At 39.0% G+C, this 21,192-nt stretch overlaps 1 protein-coding gene across 1 annotated transcript in view; it reads left to right on the top strand.

The window, feature by feature from the left end:
• The window catches only part of WNK3 (WNK lysine deficient protein kinase 3), a 147,693-nt gene that overhangs the window by 97,122 nt on the left and 29,379 nt on the right, over positions 1–21,192 (top strand). Inside the window, exons 17-20 of the mRNA XM_047765474.1 lie at positions 11,503–11,593; positions 12,132–12,265; positions 12,887–13,509; positions 16,474–16,685. Of these exons, the coding sequence (XP_047621430.1) occupies positions 11,503–11,593; positions 12,132–12,265; positions 12,887–13,509; positions 16,474–16,685 (1,060 nt within the window). The remainder of the gene's footprint in view (positions 1–11,502; positions 11,594–12,131; positions 12,266–12,886; positions 13,510–16,473; positions 16,686–21,192) is intronic.

Genomic DNA, 21,192 nt, shown 5'->3' with positions numbered 1-21,192 from the left:
TTCATATGCGCTGTTCTGTTTTTTTCCCACCTGTTATTGACATCTATTCATATCAGTGCACATAGTTCCTCATCACCTAACTTCTTTAAATAACAACATAATATTCCATTGAATAGATATAATTTAAATACTTTTTTGTAAATTAGTAATTTTAAATTATGCAATCAATGTATAAACACAAAGGAAATTCAGAATAGAAAATTAAAAGTAATTGTATTAATAATCCCACTCCCCAAACATTGTTAAGTTCCTGGTTTTAATTCTTGTAGTCATTGCTATTAATAACTTGTAAATACTATACTTATTTATCTATTTTTTGGTTTAGCAATTTTACACAATAAATATTGACTCACTTCTGTGAAAGGTGGAAAGTTACATTTTCCCTTTCTTCCACTTTTCTTCACCATGTACCTCCCAGTTTTTATTACTTAAATTACTTTTTAACATTGGCAAAGTTTATAACATTGATTTTTTTTTTATTTAACAGTTGTGCTTTGTCTATAGGTTGATTGGAAGAATTGAAAATCAGTAAACCGCATTTATATTATGATTACATGTGTTATCTGATGATCATGTAATGTGATTAGAACCATAAAAAAATGTAATGTCATTCTGTCATTTAAATTTTGTTGCTCAAAGGAGACTCTTCCAAGTGTGGAGGTCAAATGAATTCTTTTGTTTGTTTCACATATCAATTGCTACATCTAGACCAAACTTATTACCTGACATTTTCTGGTATCTTAGAATTCCTTTTTTGTTTCCCTCTTGAAATGCTTCTGTGAGTAGTATTTTTAAATATGTTACATGAGTGACCAGTTTTTTTTGTTTGTGTTTTTTGTCTTTTTAGGGCCACACTTATGGCATATGGAAGTTCTCAGGCTAGGGGTTGAATCAGAGCCACAGCCACAGGCTTATGCCACAACCATAGCAACCCGGAATCTGAGCCGCATCTGTGACCTACACCACCGCTTACAGCAACACTGGATCCTTTAACCCACTGAGCGAGGCCAGGGATCGAACCCGCATCCTCATGGATACTGGTCGGGTTCATTGTCACTGAGCCACAATGGCAACTCCTGTTTTTATTTTTTTATTGTCCAAAAATGTCTTTATTTTGCTTCATATTTGATTGACTAGGTACAGATGGTAGGCTCATTTTGAGTTAATTTTTTTGTGTGGTGTGAGATAAAGGTCCAGTTTCATTCTTTTGCATGTGACTATCCAATTGTTCTAGCACCATTTGATATTTTATTCTCTTGTTGTTACTGTAAATGGAAGTGTCTTCTTAATTTACTTAACAGATTTTTTATTGCTAGTGTATAGAAATAAAACTGATTTTTGATTGTTGTATTATTCAACTTTGCTGAATTTATTAGCTGTATTAGCTTTTGGTGGATTTTCTGCGTAATAAATAAGATCTTATCTGTGAATCGAGATAAGTTTTATTCTTCCTTTCCTGTTGTTCCTATCTATTAACTTCTCATATCATGCTTTCCATCTCTTTATGCTTTTGCTTTTTGTACTGGGAGAATTTCTCACTTTTAAGCTGTTTATAATTTCCTATTCAGCTGTTTTCTTTAATGTCAAGGATTGTATTTTAATTTCTAGTAACTATAGTTCATTCTTTTTTATGGATGTAGTATATTCACACATTTCTTTGAAGATATTAAACTCTTACTCTGTGTTATTAATGCTACTTCTTGGCTATTCTGTTTGTTGAATTTAGTGTTTTCTTAAAGTGCTGGTTTCCCAGAAGTGTTGGTGATTCTTTGTTGTGTACTCATTTTTCTTTTTTCCCCTCCATAAGATTCCTTGTCCATGTATCTGTAAATCCTTTATATAACTACTGTAGCCTTACTGCAGTAATTGTGGGGAAATTGTGGGACATACTTCCTGGCACTGAGTATTGAGCTTGTTTCAAATGCTGCCCAGAGAGAAGTCCAATAGCTAGTCTTCAAAAGTAGAAGGGCTTCCCTTTACTCCTGGATCTCATTTCCTCTTTACATCACTGACCTTTTCCTTGGCCACAAACATTTTCCTCTTAACACTCTTATTTGGGGGTAAATGCCTCTGCTGTCTTTTGTTTGCTGTGGAGGTGGGGTGAGAAGGTGCAGAACTGCCTGTCTCTTCCTTCTTTAGTACCCCAACCAGTTCACTCTTCCATTCAGTGAATATCTACTGAGCAGTGAACAAGTCAAGATCCCAGTTTCTGTGGAGCTCACATTCTAGTGGGGAAAAACAGATCCTAAACAAATAAATAAAGGGCTATGATAGGAAGACTAAAGGATTACTTTATATAGAGTGATTGGGGAAGGATTTGTATGTGTTGGTGACATTCACAGGTGGAGACCTGTTCAAGGAACCAAAAAGAAGGCCAGTAAGTAGGAGAGTGTTATAAGATGATGTTGAAGTGACAGAAGACAGGTTGTGTATAGCTTTGTAAGTGTTTTATCCAACAACTTTTCCTTTTGGTTGGCCAGGGCTCTCTCTCCTGCCCATATCTGCCACCTGACTTTGCTGCATTTTGGAATAGCTCCTGTACATGTGTCATAGGCTACCTTTTCCCCCTTTAATCATATATGCATGTGTCTGTTTCTACTGTTGTACATGTGGATTTGGGTTGTTAAGGGAGGCTAGAATTTGTTTTTACCATCTTGATCCAGTTATTACTTATTTTAAATATTTTCTGTAATTCTAGTGGGACTAATGCAACACTTGCTAAATTGTAATAATATTAAGAGTTTTTTCTCTTTATAAAAGTATTACTATTACTATTCCACAATGGAACTTTGAAAAATAAAAATTGATTGTTCACAATTTTACGTTTAATAAGTGCTGGCCCAAGGTGTAATAGTGCGTATACAAAACTGCAGTTTAAGTAGTGCAACTTAGGCTGTCTTCCTTCAGACAGATGCTAAATCTCATTCTTTGAACTTTTTTTTAATTTTATTTTTCTTATTACTCAAATGACTTCATCACATCTGTAGTTGTATAATGATCATAACAATCCAGTTTCACAAGATTTCCATCCCATAACCCAAGTACATCCTCCCACTCCACAAACTGTCTCCACCAGAGACCATAAGTTTTTCAATGTCTGTGAGTCAGCATCTGCTCTGCAAAGAGGTTCAGTCTTTCCTTTTTTCAGATTCCACATGTCAGTGAAAGCATTGGATGTTGGTGTCTCATTGTATGGCTGACTTCACTTAGCATGATAATTTCTAGGTCCATCCATGTTGCTAAAAATGCCGGTATTTCACTCCTTTTAAAGGCTGAGTCACATTCCATTGTGTATATGTACCACATCTTCTTGATCCACTCCTCTGTCGATGGATATTAGGTTGTTTCCATGTCTTGGCTATTGCAAATAGTGCTGCAGTGAACATTGGAGTGCATGTGTCTTTGCGAGTCGTGGTTTTCTCTGGAGAGATGCCCAGGAGTGGGATGGCTGGATCAAATGGTAGTTCTATGTTTAGTTTTCTGAGGAATCTCCATACTGCTTTCCACAGTGGTTGCACCAATGTACATTCCCACCAGCAGTGTACTAGGGTTCCTTTTTCTCCACACCCTCTCCAGCACTTATTGTTTGTAGACTTTTGGATGATGGCCATTCTGGCTGGTGTACGGTGGATCCTCAGAGTGGTTTTGATTTGCATGTCTCTAATAATGAGTGATGTTGACATCTTTTCATGTGTTTTTTGGCCGTCTGTATGTCTTCTTTGGAGAATTGTGTGTTTAGATCTTCTGGCCATTTTTTGATGGGGTTGTTTGGTTTTTTTTTTTGGTATGGAGCTGCAGAAGGAGTTTCTAAATTTTGGAGATGAATCCCTTGTCAGTGGATTCACTTGCAAAGATTTTCTCCGATTCTGTGGGTTGTCTTTTCGTTTTGTTTAGGGTTTCGTTTGCTGTGCAGAAACTTTTCAGTTTGAGTAGGTCCGATTTGTTTGTTTTTGTTTTTATTGTCAATACTCTGAGAGGTGGACCTGAGAAGATGTTGCTGTCGTTTATGTCAGAGAGTGTTTGGCCTATGTTTTCCTCTAAGAGTTTTCTGGTGTCTGGTCTTATATCTAGGTCTTTAGTCCACTTGGAGTTGATTTTTGTGGATGGTGTTAGGGAGTGTTCTCATTTCATTCTTTTCCATGTGGCTGTCCAGTTTTCCCAGCACCACTTATTGAACAAGCTGTCCTTTCTCCATTGTATCTTCTTGCCTCCTTTGTCATAGATGAGTTGGCTGTAGGTGCGTGGGTTGACTTCTGGGCTTTCTGTCCTGTTCCACGGATCTATATCTCTGTCTTTGTGTCAGTACAATTCGGTTTTGATGATTGTTGCTTTGTAGTAGAGTCTGAAGTCCGGGAGCCTGATTCCTCCAGCTGCATTTTCTTTTTCAGGATGTCTTTGGCTATTCTGGGTCTTTTGTGTTTCCACACAAACTTTAAACTATTTCATTTGAGGTCTGTGAAAAATTTCCTTGGTAATTGGATAGGGATTGCATTGAATCTGTAGATTGCCTTAGGTAGTATAGTCATTTTGGTAATATTAACTCTCCCAATCCACGAGCATGGTGTGTCTTTCCATCTATTTGTGTCATCGTCATCTTTGACTTATTTCATCAGTGTCTTATAGTTTTCAGAGTACAGGTCTTTTGTCTCTTTAGGTAGGTTTACTCCTAGGTATTTTATTCTTTTGGATGCAATGGTAAACGGGATTGCTTCCTTAATTTCTTTTTCTGCTCTTTCATTGTGAGTGTATAGAAATGCCGTCGATTTCTGGGTATTAATTTTGTATCCTGTGACTTTACCAAATTCATGGATGAGCTTTCTGGTAGAGTCTTTAGGATTCTCTAGGTATAGTATCATGTCTTCTGCAAATAGTGGTAGTTTTACTTCATCCTTTCAAATTTGGATTCCTTTTATTTCTTTTACTTCTCTGATTGCCATGGCTAGGACTTCCAAAACTATGTGGAAGGGTAGTGGCGAGAGCGGACATCCTTGTCTTGTTCCTGATCTCAGCAGGAATGCTTTCTGCTTTTCACCATTGAGAATGATGTTCGTTGTGGGTTTGTCATATATGGCCTTTATCATGTTGAGGTAGGATCCCGCTATGCCCACTTTCTGAAGGGTTTTTTATCAGAAATGGGTGTTGGATTTTGTCAAAGGCTTTTTCTGTGTCTATGGAGAGGATCCTATGGTTTCTATTCTTCAGTTTGTTAATGTGGTATATCACACTGTTGGATTTGCGGATATTGAAGAACCCTTGCATCCCTGGGATAAATCCCACTTGATCCTGATGTACAATCCTTTTAATGTATTGTTGGATGCGGTCTGCTAGTATTTTGTTGAGGATTTTTGCATCGATGTTCATCAGTGAAATTGGCCTGTAGTTTTCTTTTGCTGTGGTATCTTTGTCTGGTTTTGGTATCAGGGTGATGGTGGCCTCATGGAATGAGTTTGGGAGTATCCCTTCCTCTGCAATTTTTTGAAATAGTTTCAGAAGGATAGGTGTTAGCTCTTCTCTAAATGTTTGAAGGAATTTGGCTGTGAAGCCCTCTGGTCCTGGACTTTTGTTTGTTGGAAGTTTTTCAATCACAGTTTCAATTTCAGTGCTTGCGAGGGGTCCATTCATCTTTTCTATTTCATCTTGGTTTAGTCTTGGAAGATTGTACTTTTCTAAGAATTTATCCGTTTTTTCTAGGTTTTCCCTTTTATTGGTATATAGTTGCATAGAGTAGTCTCTTATGACCCTTTGTATTTCTGTGATGTCCGTTGTTACTTCTCCTTTTTCATTTCTAATTTTATTGATTTGAGTCCTCTCTCTTTTTTGCTTGAGAAGTCTGGCTAAGGGTTTATCAAATTTGTTGATCTTTTCAAAGAACCAGCTTTTCGTTTCAGTGATCTTTTCTATGGTTCTCTTCGTTTCTATTTCACTGACTTCTGCTCGGGTCTTTATGATTTCTTTCCTTCTACTACCTTTAGGTTCTGTCTGTTCTTCTCTGTTGAGCTGCTTTAGATGTAAAGTTAGCTTGTTTATTTGAGCTTTTTCTTGTTTCCGAGGCGGGCTTGTATTGGTATAAACTCTCCTCTTAGAACGGCTTTTGCTGCATCCCATAGGTTTTGGAGTGTGGTATCTTTGTTGTCTTTTGCTGCTAGGTATTTTTTAATTTCCTCTTTGATTTCTTCAGTGATCCATTGGTTGTTTAGTGGAATGTTGTTTAGTCTCCACGTGTTTGTGTTTTTCGCAGTTTTCTTCTTGTTGTTGATTTCCCGTCATATAGAATTGTGGTCGGAAAAGATGCTTGCTATGATTTCAACTTTCTTAAAGTTACCGAGGATGGATTTGTAGCCCAGGATGTGATGAATCTTAGAGAATGTTCCATGTGCACTTGAGAAGAATGTGTATTCTGTTGCTTTTGGATGGAATGTCCTATAAATATCTATTAAGTCCATTAAGTCTAATGCATCATTCAGGGCCTGTGTTTCCTTATTGAATTTCTGTCTGGTTGATCTGTCCATTTCTGTAAGTGGGGTGTTAAAGTCCCCCACTATGATTGTGTTATTGTTGATTTCTCCTTTTAAGGTTGTTAGCAGTTGCCTTATATATTGTGGTGACTCTATGTTGGGTGGGTAGATATTTAAAACTGCTGTATCTTCTTCTTGGTCAGTATGTAATGTCCTTCCTTGTCCCTTATAATATTCTTCAATTTAAGGTCTATTTTGTCTGTTATGAGTATTGCTACTCCAGCTTTCTTTTGATCCCCGTTTGCCTGGACTATGTCCTTCCATCCTCTCACTTTCAATTTGTGTGTGTCCCTAGAAGTGAAGTGGGTCTCTTGAAGACAGCGTATATATATGGGTCTTGTTTTTGTATCCATTCAGCCAGTCTGTGTCTTTTGGTTGGGGCGTTTAGTCCATTCACATTTAAGGTAATTATTGCTATGTATGTCCTTATTGCCATTTTATTAATTGCTTTGGATTTGTTTTTGTTGCTCTTTTTTCTTCCCTTCTCTTGTTCTCTCCTCTTCTGGCTTGATGACTATCTTTACTGTTGTATTTGAGTTCATTGTTCTCATTTGTTTGTGTATCAATTGTAGATGTTTGGTTTGCAGTTATTCTGAACTTTTGATATGAGAGTCTGTGTATATGTGAGATTGTTTTAAGTTGTTGGTCTCTTAATTGCAAGTGCATCTCCAGTGTCCTGCATGTGTACCCACCTCTTCTCATGATTTCTGATTTTGGTGGGGTAATTGTGCATGGATGATTTCGTATCTTTACTGTGTATATTCCTTTACTGGTGAGCCTTGTCGTTTGTGGAATTTTTTGTTTCCTGTTGTGGGCTTTTCTTTTCTGCCTAGAGAAGTTCCTTTAGTATTTGTTGTTGTTTCTGAATTCTCTCAGCTTTTGCTTATCTGTGAAGGTTTTGATGTCTCCTTCAAATCTGAATGAGAGCCTTGCTGGGTAAAGTCATCTTGGTTGGAGGTTTTTTCCTTTCATCACGTGAAGTATATCATGCCACTCCCTTCTGGCCTGCAGAGTTTCAGCTGAAAAATCTGCCGATAACCTTATTTGGGTTCCCTTGTATGTTATTTCTTTTCCGTAGCTGCTTTCAAGATTTTCTCTTTGTCTTTATTTTTGGTCATTTTGATTAATATGTGTCTCAGTGTATTCCTCCTTGGGTTCGTTTATTTTATATGGTACTCGTTGTGCTTCCTGGATTTGAGTGAGTGGTTCCTTTCCCATGTTAGGGAAGTGTTTGGCTATTATCTCTTGGAATATTTTTTCTGTCCCCTTCTCTCTCTCTTATCCTTCTGGCAGGAGGATGTTGGTGTGTTTAACGTTGTCCCAGAGTTCTCTGAGACTCTCTTCATTTGTTTTCAGTCTTTTTTCTCTTTTCTGTTCTGCATCCATGATTTCCACTAATCTGTCCTCCAACCCGCTTATTTGTTCTTCTGCCTCCTGTCTTCTGCTGTTAGCTGCTTCTAGTAAATTTTTTATTTCAGTTATTGTATTTTTCATCTCTTCTTGTTTAAGTTTTGTATCTTGTACCTCTTTTCTCAGTGTTTCTTGTAAGTTATCCACTTTGCCTCCAGTTTATTTCCAATGTCTTGCATCATCTTCAGCATCAACAGGCTAGTCTTTTTCCTGGAGGCTGAGAATCTCATGATCACTTAGCTGATCATGAGCTGATCACTTAGCTCAGTCTCTGGATGGGATTAGAGGCAGCTGTGTGCCTGAGGGGTCTTTAGGCAGCCTGTTTACTGAGGGGCGGGGCTATGATCCCACCTGGATTATTTATTCCCCCCCCCCCCCCCCCCCCCCCCCCCCGCTTTTCAGCTCTGAGTGACAGGTGGGGCCAGATTTTCCCAAAACAGCCACCTCCAGAGAAAGGCACAGCTGCTGAATATTCCTGAGAGCTTTGCTTTCAATGTCCTTCCCACACAACAAGCCACATTCACCCCTGTTTTCTCCGGAGGTCCTCCAAGAACTGCAGTCAGGTTTGACCCACATTCCTATGGAGATTTTGCTTTTCCCTGGGATCCAGTGCCCGTGAAAGTCTGTGTGCACCTTTTAAGAATGGGGTCTCCATTTCCTCCAGTCCCGTGGAGTCCCTGCGTACAAGCCCCACTGGCCTTCCATGCCAGATGCTCCAGGGGCTCTCTCTCCCAGTGCCAGATCCCCACACGTGGGAGTTTGATGTGGGGCTCAGAACTCTGACTTCTGTAGGTGAGTCTCTGTGAACCAGTTAGTTTCCAGTCTGTGGGGCTTCCCACCCGGGAGGTATGGGGTTGTTTATATCACGAATTCACCCTTCCTACCTCTTGATGTGGCCTCCTCTCTGTCTTCTGGAGTAGGACATCTTTTTTTAAGGTTTCCGGTCCATTTGGTTGAAGATTGCTCAGCTTTTAGTTGTGAATTTTGTTGTTTTTAGGAGAGAAGTTGAGCTTCTGTCCTTCTATTCTGCCATTTTAATCCCCTCCAGCAGAGAGTCTTAGGATCTTTTAAATACTCACAGTTTTCTAAATTATTAGGGGCCATTCTCTTGTTCCCCAGAATATTTCTGGTTGTGTATATTAATGTTTTGTATTAATTATTAGAGAGAAATTATTTATTTTTTACTATATCCACGGCATGCCGAAATTCTTGGGCCAGTGATAAATACCATGCCAGTGCTGGATCCTTAACTGCTAGGCCACTAGTGGACTCTGGGAATTTATCTTTAAAGTACTCTAGGAGTTCCTGTTGTGGCACAGTGGAAACTAGTTATAGTGAGGTTGCAGGTTTGATCCAACTAGTTACAGTGAGGTTGCAGGTTTGATCCCTGGCCTCACGCAGTTGGTTAAGGATCCAGCATTGCTAGGAGCTGTGGTGTAGGTTGCAGACTTGGCTCGGATCTCATGTTGCTGTGACTATGGCGTAGGCCAGCAGCTGTAGCTCCTTTTTGGCCCCTAGCCTGGGAACCTCCATATGCCACGGGTGCAGCGCTAAAAAGACAAAAAGAAATAAAAATAAAGTACTCATTTAGAATACAACAGTTCATTCTGGGGTTTTTTTGTGTGTGTGCGGAAGAAATGGGAAGACAAGAAAAGGGAAGAATGATTTTATAGCCAGCTGTGTGTGGCCTGATGTTAACAGTGTTTGGATTTTGAATTTGAAATGATTTTGAGGTTCCTTCTAAATTTCTCTATTCTTACATGATGTAATAAACTTGATTTGGTAATATATTTCTGTAAATCTAAATGCCTACATTTCTTGTTTTTCTGTTTATCATGTGTGTCAGGCATCTTTAATTCTCTTAAGCAATATAATTGTAAATGAAAATTTTCATTTTAAGAGCATAAGGTTCAAGTATACTTTTTTAGTAAATTGGTGCATATGAAGGAAATAATTTTAATTTTCAGTTTTCAAACTTGCTATAATAAAAATATTCTAGGAGAGTCCCCATCATGGCTCAGTGGTTAATGAATCCGTCTAGGAACCATTGGGTTGCCGGTTCGATCTCTGGCCTTGCTCAGTGGGTCGGGGATCTGGCGTTGCTATGGGCTATGGTGTAGGCTGCAGATGCAGCTTGGATTCTGGGTTGCTGTGCCTCCGGCTTAGGCCGACGGCTGCAACTCCGATTAGACCCCTAGCCTGGGAACCTCCATGTGTCACAGGAGCAGCCCTAGAAAAGGCAAAAAGACAAAAAAAAAGTATTCTTGGGTGGAAATTTATTATTCTGCTCTTTTATTTATCTGCATTTTAAATAATATTGTCAAAGAAAGGCGAAGGTGGAGTTCCTATTGTGGCTCAGCAGGTTAAGAACTCGATATAGTGTCTGTGAGGATGCATGTTCAATCCCTGGCCTCACTCAGTGGGTTAAGGATCTGGTCTTGCCACAAACTGTGGCATAGGTCACAGATGCAGCCTGTATCTGGTGTTGCTATGACTGTGGTGTAGGCCAGCAGCTGCAGCTCCAATTTGACCTCTAGCCTGGGAACTTCCATATGCCATGGGTGTTGCTATAAATGAAAAAAAGGAAAGAAAAGAAGGGGGAAGGTCTAATTCCTATATGTTGAATACTTCAGGTTTAGTCTGATACAATATTATTAATACAAGTATACATAGCATTCTATTTTTTCGTTATTAAATTTATTTTTTATTAAGGTATAGTTGATGTACATTGTTGAGTCAATTTCTGCTATACAGCTTAGTGACCCAGTCATAATAAATATACATTCTTTTTCTCGTATTATCTTTCATTACAGTCTATCCCAAGAGACTGGATATAGTTACCTGTGCTATACAGTCAGACCTCATTGCTTATCCATTCTAAATGCAACAGTTTGCATCTACCAACCCCAAACTCCCCATGCATCCCACTTCTTTCCCCCCCTTGGCAACCACAAGTCTGGTTGCTATGTCCCTGAGTCTGTTTCTGTTTTGTAGATAGGTTCATTTACATAGCATTCTTTTTTAATTTTTAAATATTTTTTTGCTTTAGGGCCACACCTGCAGCATATGGTAGTCCTCAGGCTAGGGGTCAAATTAGAGCTGCAGCCATCAGCCTATACCACAGCTATAGCAACACCAAGGAGCCATATATGCAACCTACACCACAGCTCATGGCAATGCAGGATCCTTAACCCACTGAGAGAGGCCAGGGATCGAACCCACATCCTCACCTCATGGATACTAGTCGGTTGGGTTCTTAACCCACTGAGCCACAACCGGAACTCCAAGGATAGCATTCTATTTTTGATTACCAGTTAGTTCATTCAGGAAACTCCAATGGTGGAGTTCCCAATGTTGCTCAGAGGAAACGAACCTGACTAGTGTCCAAGAGGATGCAGCTTTGATCCCTGACCTCACTCAGTGGGTTAAGGATCTGGTATTACTGCAAGCTGCGCTGTGTGGCTCAGATATGCTGTAGGTGCAGCCCTAAAAAAAGAAAAGAAACTCCACTGGTATAAACAACTGCTCCTCACCTAAATTATTACCATTTTCGTTTTCCTCTTTTTGTCTCCATTAGGAGATGTCCCCAGATGCTTCACTTCCAGGGGATCCAGAGGCCTATCCTGCTGCTGTGTCAAGCGGTGGAGCCATTCATCTGCAGACAGGAGGTGGATATTTTGGCCTAAGCTTTACTTGTCCTAGTCTCAAAAATCCTATTAGCAAGAAATCCTGGACTCGCAAATTAAAAAGCTGGGCATACAGGCTACGGCAGTCAACCAGCTTTTTCAAGAGATCAAAAGTCCGTCAAGGTAGTGTGCTTACAGTCAGGGAAATAGACTAGGTAACATCACTTTTCATTTACTTCTGTTTCTTTTTGTTGTTCATATACAAATCTTGCCACTTTTTCCACGTAGCCCATGTATGTGCCACGTCCCATTAATGTCATTGCCATTTTATTTTTCCTTTTGTAACTAATTTGGTTTTAAAGTATTCATTTCATATAGATACTAAGTCTTGGGATAAATCTTGCAATGTCTGATTTAGAGTTAGGGACTTCTACAATGTTACTTAATACATTAACACTTTTTTAAATTGTCTAGCAGGAGTTAAGCTTTTTCTACTTTTCTTCTTTTTTGGTGATATAAACAAATGTAGTCTTAACAAACAATTTTCTTCTTTCTGCTTACAATTTGGCAAAACTTGCAGTGGGAACCGAAGAAGATATGAGATCAGCGGTTGCTCCTGACCCCATTCCTCTGACAGGAGAGTCCACAGCTGTTACTAGGGCTTTGAGTAGATGTAAAGCAATGAGTGGATCATTTCAGCGGGGTCGGTTCCAGGTTTGTGTCTTTGGTTGAATCCTTATATACAAGGGCATTTTAAAAGGTAATAGCATTGAAGATCTTACTCTGTAGATGGTAATTTTTAAAATGTAGGTCATTATCATATTTATTGTGTTCCCTTTATATGCATCCCTTCACCTTCTGTGCCCATGCAGTAAAGGTGAGTCTAAAGAAGTGAGGATTTTAGTAGCTAGTAGAGTACAGAAATAGGTCATCATTTTTTGGTGGGTGGTTAGGTCATCTTTTTTATAAATCTAATTTCATGTCCTTTAGCGTCTTGGCAGTTTTAATTATGGAATTTAAATTTTTTATTTTTTATTGAAGTATTTATTTCAATTTTTTGATTTACAATATTGTGTTAGTTTTAGGTATACCTATGAAGTATTTTTAATTGTGGAATTTTATTTGAGCAACATGAAGCTAACTCTTTACACGGGGCCCAGTTGAAAAGCTTTGAATATGGGGAATATAGATGAGATTTTTAAGTTTTGGTATTAATGTGTGTACATCAACAGCAGACCATCCAATTGTTTGTGCCATGTATTGATATTGAGTTTCTTTGTGGCTTTTACTCTTTGGTTAGGCAGAACCAACCACCTTTGCCTTTTTGTTTTTCAGGTGATTACAGTTCCTCAGCAGCAGTCAGTGAAAGTGACATCTTTTGGAATAGAGCACATACCAGCATTCAATAAGAAGACAAGCCAATCTAGTGAAGAAGCTGTAGCCCTTACTGAAACCACAAAGTCTCAGTTGGTAGAAATGGAACCTGCTACATACAATCCACAAACTTCATTTTCCTCTCAGAAGTTGCCAGCTCTTCAGGAAACCTTCAAAGAAGATAAAAGAGTTCCCAAACAAACTGACAACTTCTCATCATTCAGTACAGGATGTGAGACTGATGTATCTTCAATGACCCCGGAAAAGGAATTGGAGGAAAATTCAGCCACAGGAAGTAGCATGCAGTCTGGATCTGAACTGTTGCTTAAAGAGCAAGAAATACTTACTGTTGGGAAACAGCCTAGCTCTGATAGTGAATTTTCAGCCACTCTTGCTGGCAGGGGGAAATCAGTGGCAAACACTGGTTCCGAGAGAGAAAAGTGCTTATCACTCCATGAAGATAAACCTTGTGTTCAAACACAGAGCTCACTCTTCTATTCACCATCTTCCCCAATGAGCAGCGACGATGAATCAGAAATAGAGGATGAGGACTTAAAGGTGGAGCTTCAAAGATTACGAGAAAAGTAAGGACTGTTTCTCTTTTGTCACAGATCTGATTTATAGAACTGAGTATTTGGTAGCTAATTCAGGATTGATGACATTTTAATGATTAAAAAATTTGTATGATTGAAAACTACAAAGATATCATCAGATTCCACAGCCTAAAGAGCTCAGTCCCACAAGGCTGCCCCTCTTCAGATGTCGATCACAAATCCAGGTAGTGTTACCCATGCTTCTTCTGACCAGCCTGTTATAAATCAAAGGTTCCCATGAACCCTTCCTTAGGTTTGATTAACTTGCTAGAGTGGCTTACAGAACTCCAGGAAAACAGTTTCCTTACTAGATTGTTGGTTTATTATAAAAGGATACAACTCAAGAACAGCCAGATGGTAAGGTATAGGGGAATGGGCATGGAATTCCATGGCCTCCCAGGAGTGCCAGTCTCCCAGCATCTCCATTCGTTCACCAGCTAGAAGCTCAGACCTTCTGAGAGAATGCCTGTAGTTCATGGACTTTTATGGAAGTTTCATCACATAGGCATGATTGATTAAATCATTGGCCATTGGTGATTAATTCAACCTCCAACCTCTTCCCCTCTCTTAGAAGTACCTACCTTTAGGTACCCATCCAAAAGTCGTCATTAATATAAATTCAGGTGTGATTCAAAGGGACTTGTTTTTTTTTTTTTTTTGTCTTTTTTGCTATTTCTTGGGCCGCTCCCGCGGCATATGGAGGTTCCCAGGCTAGGGGTCGAATCGGAGCTGTAGCCACCGGCCTACGCCAGAGCCATAGCAACGCGGGATCCGAGCCGCGTCTGCAACCTACACCACAGCTCACGGCAACGCCGGATCGTTAACCCACTGAGCAAGGGCAGGGACCGAACCCGCAACCTCATGGTTCCTAGTCGGATTCGTTAACCACTGCACCACGACAGGAACTCCCAAAGGGACTTGTTTTGAATAAGACACTTCTTTTACCTTTATCACTCTGGAGCTATTTTAGGAACTGGAACTATTTGAGGACAAAAGATCAAATATTAAAACAAAAGATTTTCCCATTTCTCTTATCGCTTAGGAAATTACAAGGGTTTTATACCCAGGGAAAAAGACCAAATAGATCTTTTTAAATTATAAATCATAATATCACAACATTAAAAAAAGCACACAAAAGTCTCCTAATTCTCATGCCCTAATCTCTTTTTTCAGAGGCAACCAATATGAATCATTTGTTATGAATTTACAAATATATAGTTTTTGCATTTTACGAAAGTGGTGAGATCATAATATACATGTTATTCTACAGTTTTTAACATTGTCTCCTCTTTATATTCATGTTTGCACATATCTATACATTGGAAGAGCATATAGTTATTTAAAGTTTATTTAATCCCTTCTTAAAATGGACATTTAAGGGAGTTCCTGTTGTGGCACAGTGGTAATGAATCCAACTAGTATCCATGAGGATGCAGGTTTGATCCCTGGCCTTGCTCAGTGGGTCAGGTCTCTGGCGTTGCCACAGGTGCGTCCCTAAAAAGCAAAAAATAAAAAAATAAAAATAAATGGGCATTTCCGTTTGTCCCATACTTTGCTTATGTAAAAGTGAAGTGAATATGTTTATATTTTTATGTACTTATGTGAGTATTTTTGTAGGCTAGTTACCTAAAAGCAGAATTGCAGATTTAAAAGGTTTGTACATTTAAAATTGTCACGTAGAAGTTCCCATTGTGGCTTAGCGGTAACAAATCCAACTAGTGTCCATGAAGATGCAGGTTCAGTCCCTGGCTTCTCTCAGTGGGTTAAGGATCTGGCAATTCCACGAACTGTGGTTTAGGTCACAGGCATGTCTTGGATCCTGCGTAGCTGTGGTTGTGGTGTAGGTCAGCTTCGATTCGACCCCAAGCCTGGGAACTTCCATATGCTGCAGATGCGGCCTAAAAAGACAAAAAAATAAAATAAAAAAATAAAATGTTCATCCAAGGTAAATACAACCTTTTATACACAAAACAGAAATATATGAAAATACCTGCTTTCCCACTCTTAACAACATTGGACTGGATATTATTGATCCTATTAATTTTATTCCAATAGATGAATTGAATTATAAATTTTTTAATTGTGCTCTAATTAATACTGAGGTTGTATATCATATATTTATTGGCTACTTGTATTTCCTCTTCTTTGGAGTCACCTTTTCATATTCTTTCCCCTCTTTTGTAAAGTTATTTTTTTCTTACTGATTTTTAGCAGCTATTTATATTCTGAATATTAACCTTTTGCTATATGTTACAGACTTTCTTCCTGTTTACACTTGCAACATATAATAAAAGGTTAATATTATTAATATTATGTGACTTTAATTTTTTTAACTGAAGTCCATACTTTATTCAGATTTCCTTAGTTACCTTTTTTTGTTCTAGGCTCCCATTTGGAAGTCACATTACATATAGTACTATGTGACTTCAATTTTTGTTTTTGTTTTTTGTTTTTTTGTCTTTTTTTGCTATTTCTTTGGGCTGCTCCCTCGGCATATGGAGGTTCCCAGGCTAGGGGTCGAATTGGAGCTGTAGCCCCCGGCCTACGCCAGAGCCACAGCAATGCAGGATCCGAGCCGCATCTGTGACCTACCCCACAGCTCACGGCAACGCCGGATCGTTAACCCACTGAGCAAGGGCAGGGACCGAACCCGCAACCTCATGGTTCCTAGTCGGATTCGCTAACCACTGCGCCACAACGGGAACTCTGAATTTTTGAAATTATCATTCACTACATGGAGTTTTAGAAATCTGTTCTTGTTAATGTATTCAGCTTTTTCGTTATGTCTGATTAGTTTGAAGGCATTTAACATCCTAAAATTGTGAAAATGTTCTGTGTTTTCACATTCTTAATCTAAATTTGTTGTTAAACTTTTCTTGTACTCTTGTAGAGTTCCTTGGACCATGTGTATGGTGCCTGTGCCATTAAAATGCTTTCTATGTGATTTTTCTTCAGACACATTCAGGAGGTGGTAAATCTTCAAACCCAGCAGAACAAGGAGCTGCAGGAGCTCTATGAACGCCTTCGAGCAATTAAAGATAGCAAAGTCCAATCATCAGAGACTCCTTTACCACCTGCATCACCACGTAGACCAAGATCTTTCAAAAGCAAACTTCGAAGCCGTCCCCAGTCCCTGACACATGTGGACAGTGGTCCAGTTGCTACAGGTAAATCTATCTTAAAAGTGATTTTTAAAAACTTGTTAATGATCAGCAGACTTTTAAAAATAACAACAATAAATTTACTTTATTTTAAGCTAAGATGATTTAAGGATACACACACACACACACACACACAATTTTTTATACTAAAAAATTTAGTCAATTTATGGAGTTCCCATCGTGGCGCAGTGGAAACGAATCCAACTAGGAACCATGAGGTTGTGGGTTCAATCCCTTACCTCGCTCAGTGGGTTAAGGATCCGGCATTGCCGTGAGCTGTGGTGTAGGTCGCAGATGTGGCTTGGATCTGGCATTGCTATGGCTGTGGTATAGGCCGGCAGCTACAGCTCTGATTAGACCCCTAGCCTGGGAAACCTCCACATGCCATGGGTGTGGCCCTAAAAAGGACAAAAGACAAAAAAAAAGTTTAGTAGATTTAGATAGACTAAGTCTGTTGCTGAAGCGAGGACAAAAAAAGAGTATATTATTCTGAGATTCTTTTCTACATTTTTGGTGCTAAATGTTCTTTTATGAAATGATGAGGAGGAGTTCCCATCGTGGCTCAGCGGAAACAAATCTGACTAGTATCCATGAGGACAGAGATTCAATCCCTGGCCTTGCTCAGTGGGTGAAGAATCCGGCGTTGCCGTGAGCTATGGTGTAGGTTTCAGAAACAGCTAGGATCTGGCGTTGCTGTGGCTGGGACATAGCATGGCAGCTACAGCTCCAATTTAACCCCTAGCCTGGGAACCACCGTATGCCACAGGTGCAGCCCTAGAAAAAATGGAAGGCCACAGGTGCGGCCCAAAAAAATGGAAGGAAGGAAGAAAGATGAGTATAGATGATGGATTTTGGAGAGCAGATGATTGTTAGGTTTTCATTTGTAGAACAAATACCTAGAAGCCCAATTTTATTTTATTTTCTTATTTTTTATTTTTTTATTTTTTTGCTTTTTCTAGGTCCACTCCTGCAGCATATGGAGGTTCCCAGGCTAGGGGTCTAATCAGAGCTGTAGCCGCCAGCCTACGCCAGAGCCACAGCAACGCCAGATCCGAGCCACGTCTGTGACCTACACCACAACTCCCGGCAACGCTGGATCCTTAACCCACTGAGCAAGGCCAGGGATCGAACCCACCACCTCATGATTCCTAGTCGGATTTGTTAACCACTATGCCATGACGGGAACTCCCTAAGCCCAATTTTAATCCCCAGAATAGTTTTTGAGATTTTAGCACTCAGTGGGAACTGCTGGTCTGGCACTTAGAAGTTTGTTGCTAACAAAGATAATCTTAAAAATATAGTTATGTTCTATCTGATGTAAGAGATCTTTATTTATTGTGAGACTATTGGAAATAATGTATGTCTTTGAATTTGTAAAAAGAGAGGATTGGTCTATACTTAATTAATAAAGAAGTTGTTAATCAAGTTAGAATTCCTTGGTTACATGTGTATGGTCAAGGTGGAGATAAAGGGTGAACTGTAAGGGTATATGTGAGATCACAACAGAATTTGTGGTATGCAGAATAATGGCCCCCGCAAAGATGTCCACATGCAGATCCCAGTGGAACCTGTGGTTATGTTCATTTATATGGCAAAGGGTAATTGAGGTTGTAGATGAAATTAAAGATGCTAATCAACATTTTAAAATAGGGAGTTATCCTGTATTATCTGGGTGGGCCCACTATAATCACAAGGGTCCTCTAAAGTAGAAGAGAGGCAGAAGAGAGGGTCAGAGAAAAGACGTGAGGAGGGAAGCAATGTCAGAGCATTGCTAGCTTTGAAGATGGAGGAAAAGGGCCACAAGCCAAGGAATGCAGGCAGCACGTAGAGGCTGGAAAGGGTTGGGGAACTTTGAAAAAGCAAGGTTAATTATTCACATGTCCTGGGGAGTACACACCATGCAGGGCCACATGTTGAGAGGTTTGGTTGGGAGATTAGGAATGGTAATGTACTAGAGAGCAAGAGCCCATGCTAGCAGACATGGCTTCCTTAATTGGGGTTAAGGGTGGGATACCTAAGGTTTTGCAGGTTTACTCTTTATTGGTGAATTTAAAACATGAGAGCACAGGGAGGGGAAAGAAGGATGACTCAAATGATCAGTTATCTAGGTCAACCAGGGCTTTCTAAAAGAGAACTTCATGAGTGGGGTGGCTTGGCTCTTTATCCAGTTGTACAACTAGCAGTGTGATTGAGATGAATTTCTTTTTCCTTCTATTTTTTAGGTTTATTCTTTTTCTTATCATGTTTTTGAGTTGAAACAATTCATTTATTTTCAATCATTGTAATTTTAAGCAAATATTTATATTTAAAAAACTAAAAACTGCATTCAAAGTATTCTGTAGTGGAGTTCCCATTGTGGCACAACAGAAACAAATCCAACTAGTATCCATGAGGATGCAGGTTCGATCCCTGGCCTTGCTTAGTGGGTCGGGAATCCAGCATCAGTGCGAGCTGTGGTATAGGTCACAGACACGGCTCGGATCCCACATTGCTGTGGCTGTGGCGTAGGCCAACACCTGTAGCTCCAATTCAACACGTAGCCTGGGAACTTCCATATGCCACAAGTGCGGCCCTAAAAAGCAAAAAATTTTTAAAAATTAAATAAAAAAATTTCTATACTTTCCATCTTGATTTCCTTTTTATTTTAATGATTTTTATTTTTTCTATTATAGTTGGTTTACACTGTTCTGTCAGTTTTCTACTGTACAACATGGTGACCCAGTCAGACACACACACACGCACACACACACACACACACACACACACACACAGATTCTTTTTCTCACATTACCCTCTATCATGTTCCATCACAAGTGACTAGATATAGTCCCTTGTGCTATACAGCAGGATGTCTTTGCTTATCCATTCCAAAGGCAATAGTTTGCATCTATTAACCCCAGATTCCCAGTCCATCCCACTCCCTCCCACTCCCCTTTGGCAACCACAAGTCTGTCCTCCAAGTCCATGAGTTTCTTTTTTGTGGAAAGGTTCACTTGTGCCGTATATTAGATTCCAGATATAAATGATATCCTATGGTATTCGTCTTTCTCTTTCTGACTTCACTTAGTATGAGAGTTGCTGCAAATGGCATTTTTGTTTTTTTTATGGCTGAATAGTATTCCAATGTGTATATATAAAACATCTTCTTAATCTATTCATCTGTCAATGGACCTTTAGTTTGTTTCCATGTCTTGGCTATTGCAAATAGTGCTACACTGAACATACACATGCATGTGTCTTTTTCAAGGAAAGTTTTGTCTGGATATATGCATAGGAGTGGGATTGCTGGGTCATATGGTAGTTCTAAATTTAGTTTTCTGAGGTACCTCCATACGTTTTCCATAGTGGTTGTACCAGATTACATTCCCACCAACAGTGGAGGAGGGTTCCCTTTTCTCCGTGCCCTCCCCAGCATTTGTTATTTGTGGACTTACTAATGATGGCCATTCTGACTGGTGTGAAGTGGTATCTCATAGTAATTTTGAGTTGCATTTTTCTAATAATCAGTGATGCTGAGCATTTTTTCATGTGCTTGTTGGCCATCTATATATCTTCTTTGGAGAAATGTCTATTCAGGTCTTTTGCCCATTTTTCAATTGGGTTTTTGGCTTTTTTGCTGTTGAGTTATATAAGTTGTTTGTAAATTGTAGAGATTACAATTTTTATTTTAGTACTCTGAATCTTTTTATTCTTGGTCACTCTAGTTTGTCAATTTTGTTAATATTTTCAAAGAAACAACCTTTGGTTTCATTGATTCTCTTTATTGCTTTTCTCTGTTTTATTTATTTCCATTCTAATCTTTATTATTTCCTTCTTTCTACTTTCTTTGAGCTTGGTTTACTCTTTTTAAAATTATTGTAGAAGTTCCTGTTGTGGCTCAATGGTAACAAACCTGACTAGTACCCATGAAGATGTGAGTTTGATCTCTGGCCCTGCTCAGTTTGTTAAGGATCTGGTGTTGCTGGGAGCTGTGGTGTAGGTCACAGACACAGCTCATATCTGGCGTTGCTGTAGCTCTGATTTGACCACTACCCTGGAAACTTCCTTATGCTGCAGGTGTGGCCCTTAAAAAAAAATTTCTCGAATATGCTCAATGAGATCTATACCTAGACACACTCACTGACTTTCATCAGTTTTATTATGATATGTATAGGTATGTATCAATTGATATTTTTTCTGCCTCTTTTTCTTCACCTTTTCAAAATGCCTGTTGTGCATATTTTACAATACTTGATGATATTACACATGTCTTTGAGACTCTGTTCATTGTATTTCATTCTTTTTTCTTTCTGTTCCTCAGAGAGAATTTCTCTATTAACAGATCTTCTTGTTGGCTGATTCTTTCTTTTGCTCATTCAAATCTGTTGTTGAGCCTCTCTAGTGAATTTATTATTTCAGTTTTTATTATTTTCATTTTTCATTTTATTATTTTTTAATAGTTATTTCTCCAATACATTGTTTTTCTTCTGTGCAGCATGGTTATTTCAGTTTTTATAATTTTCAACTCCAGAAT

This window comes from Phacochoerus africanus, chromosome X (genome assembly GCF_016906955.1).
Source record: "Phacochoerus africanus isolate WHEZ1 chromosome X, ROS_Pafr_v1, whole genome shotgun sequence".
NCBI classification, from domain to species: domain Eukaryota; kingdom Metazoa; phylum Chordata; class Mammalia; order Artiodactyla; family Suidae; genus Phacochoerus; species Phacochoerus africanus.
This window is presented reverse-complemented; position numbering and strand designations above follow the sequence as displayed.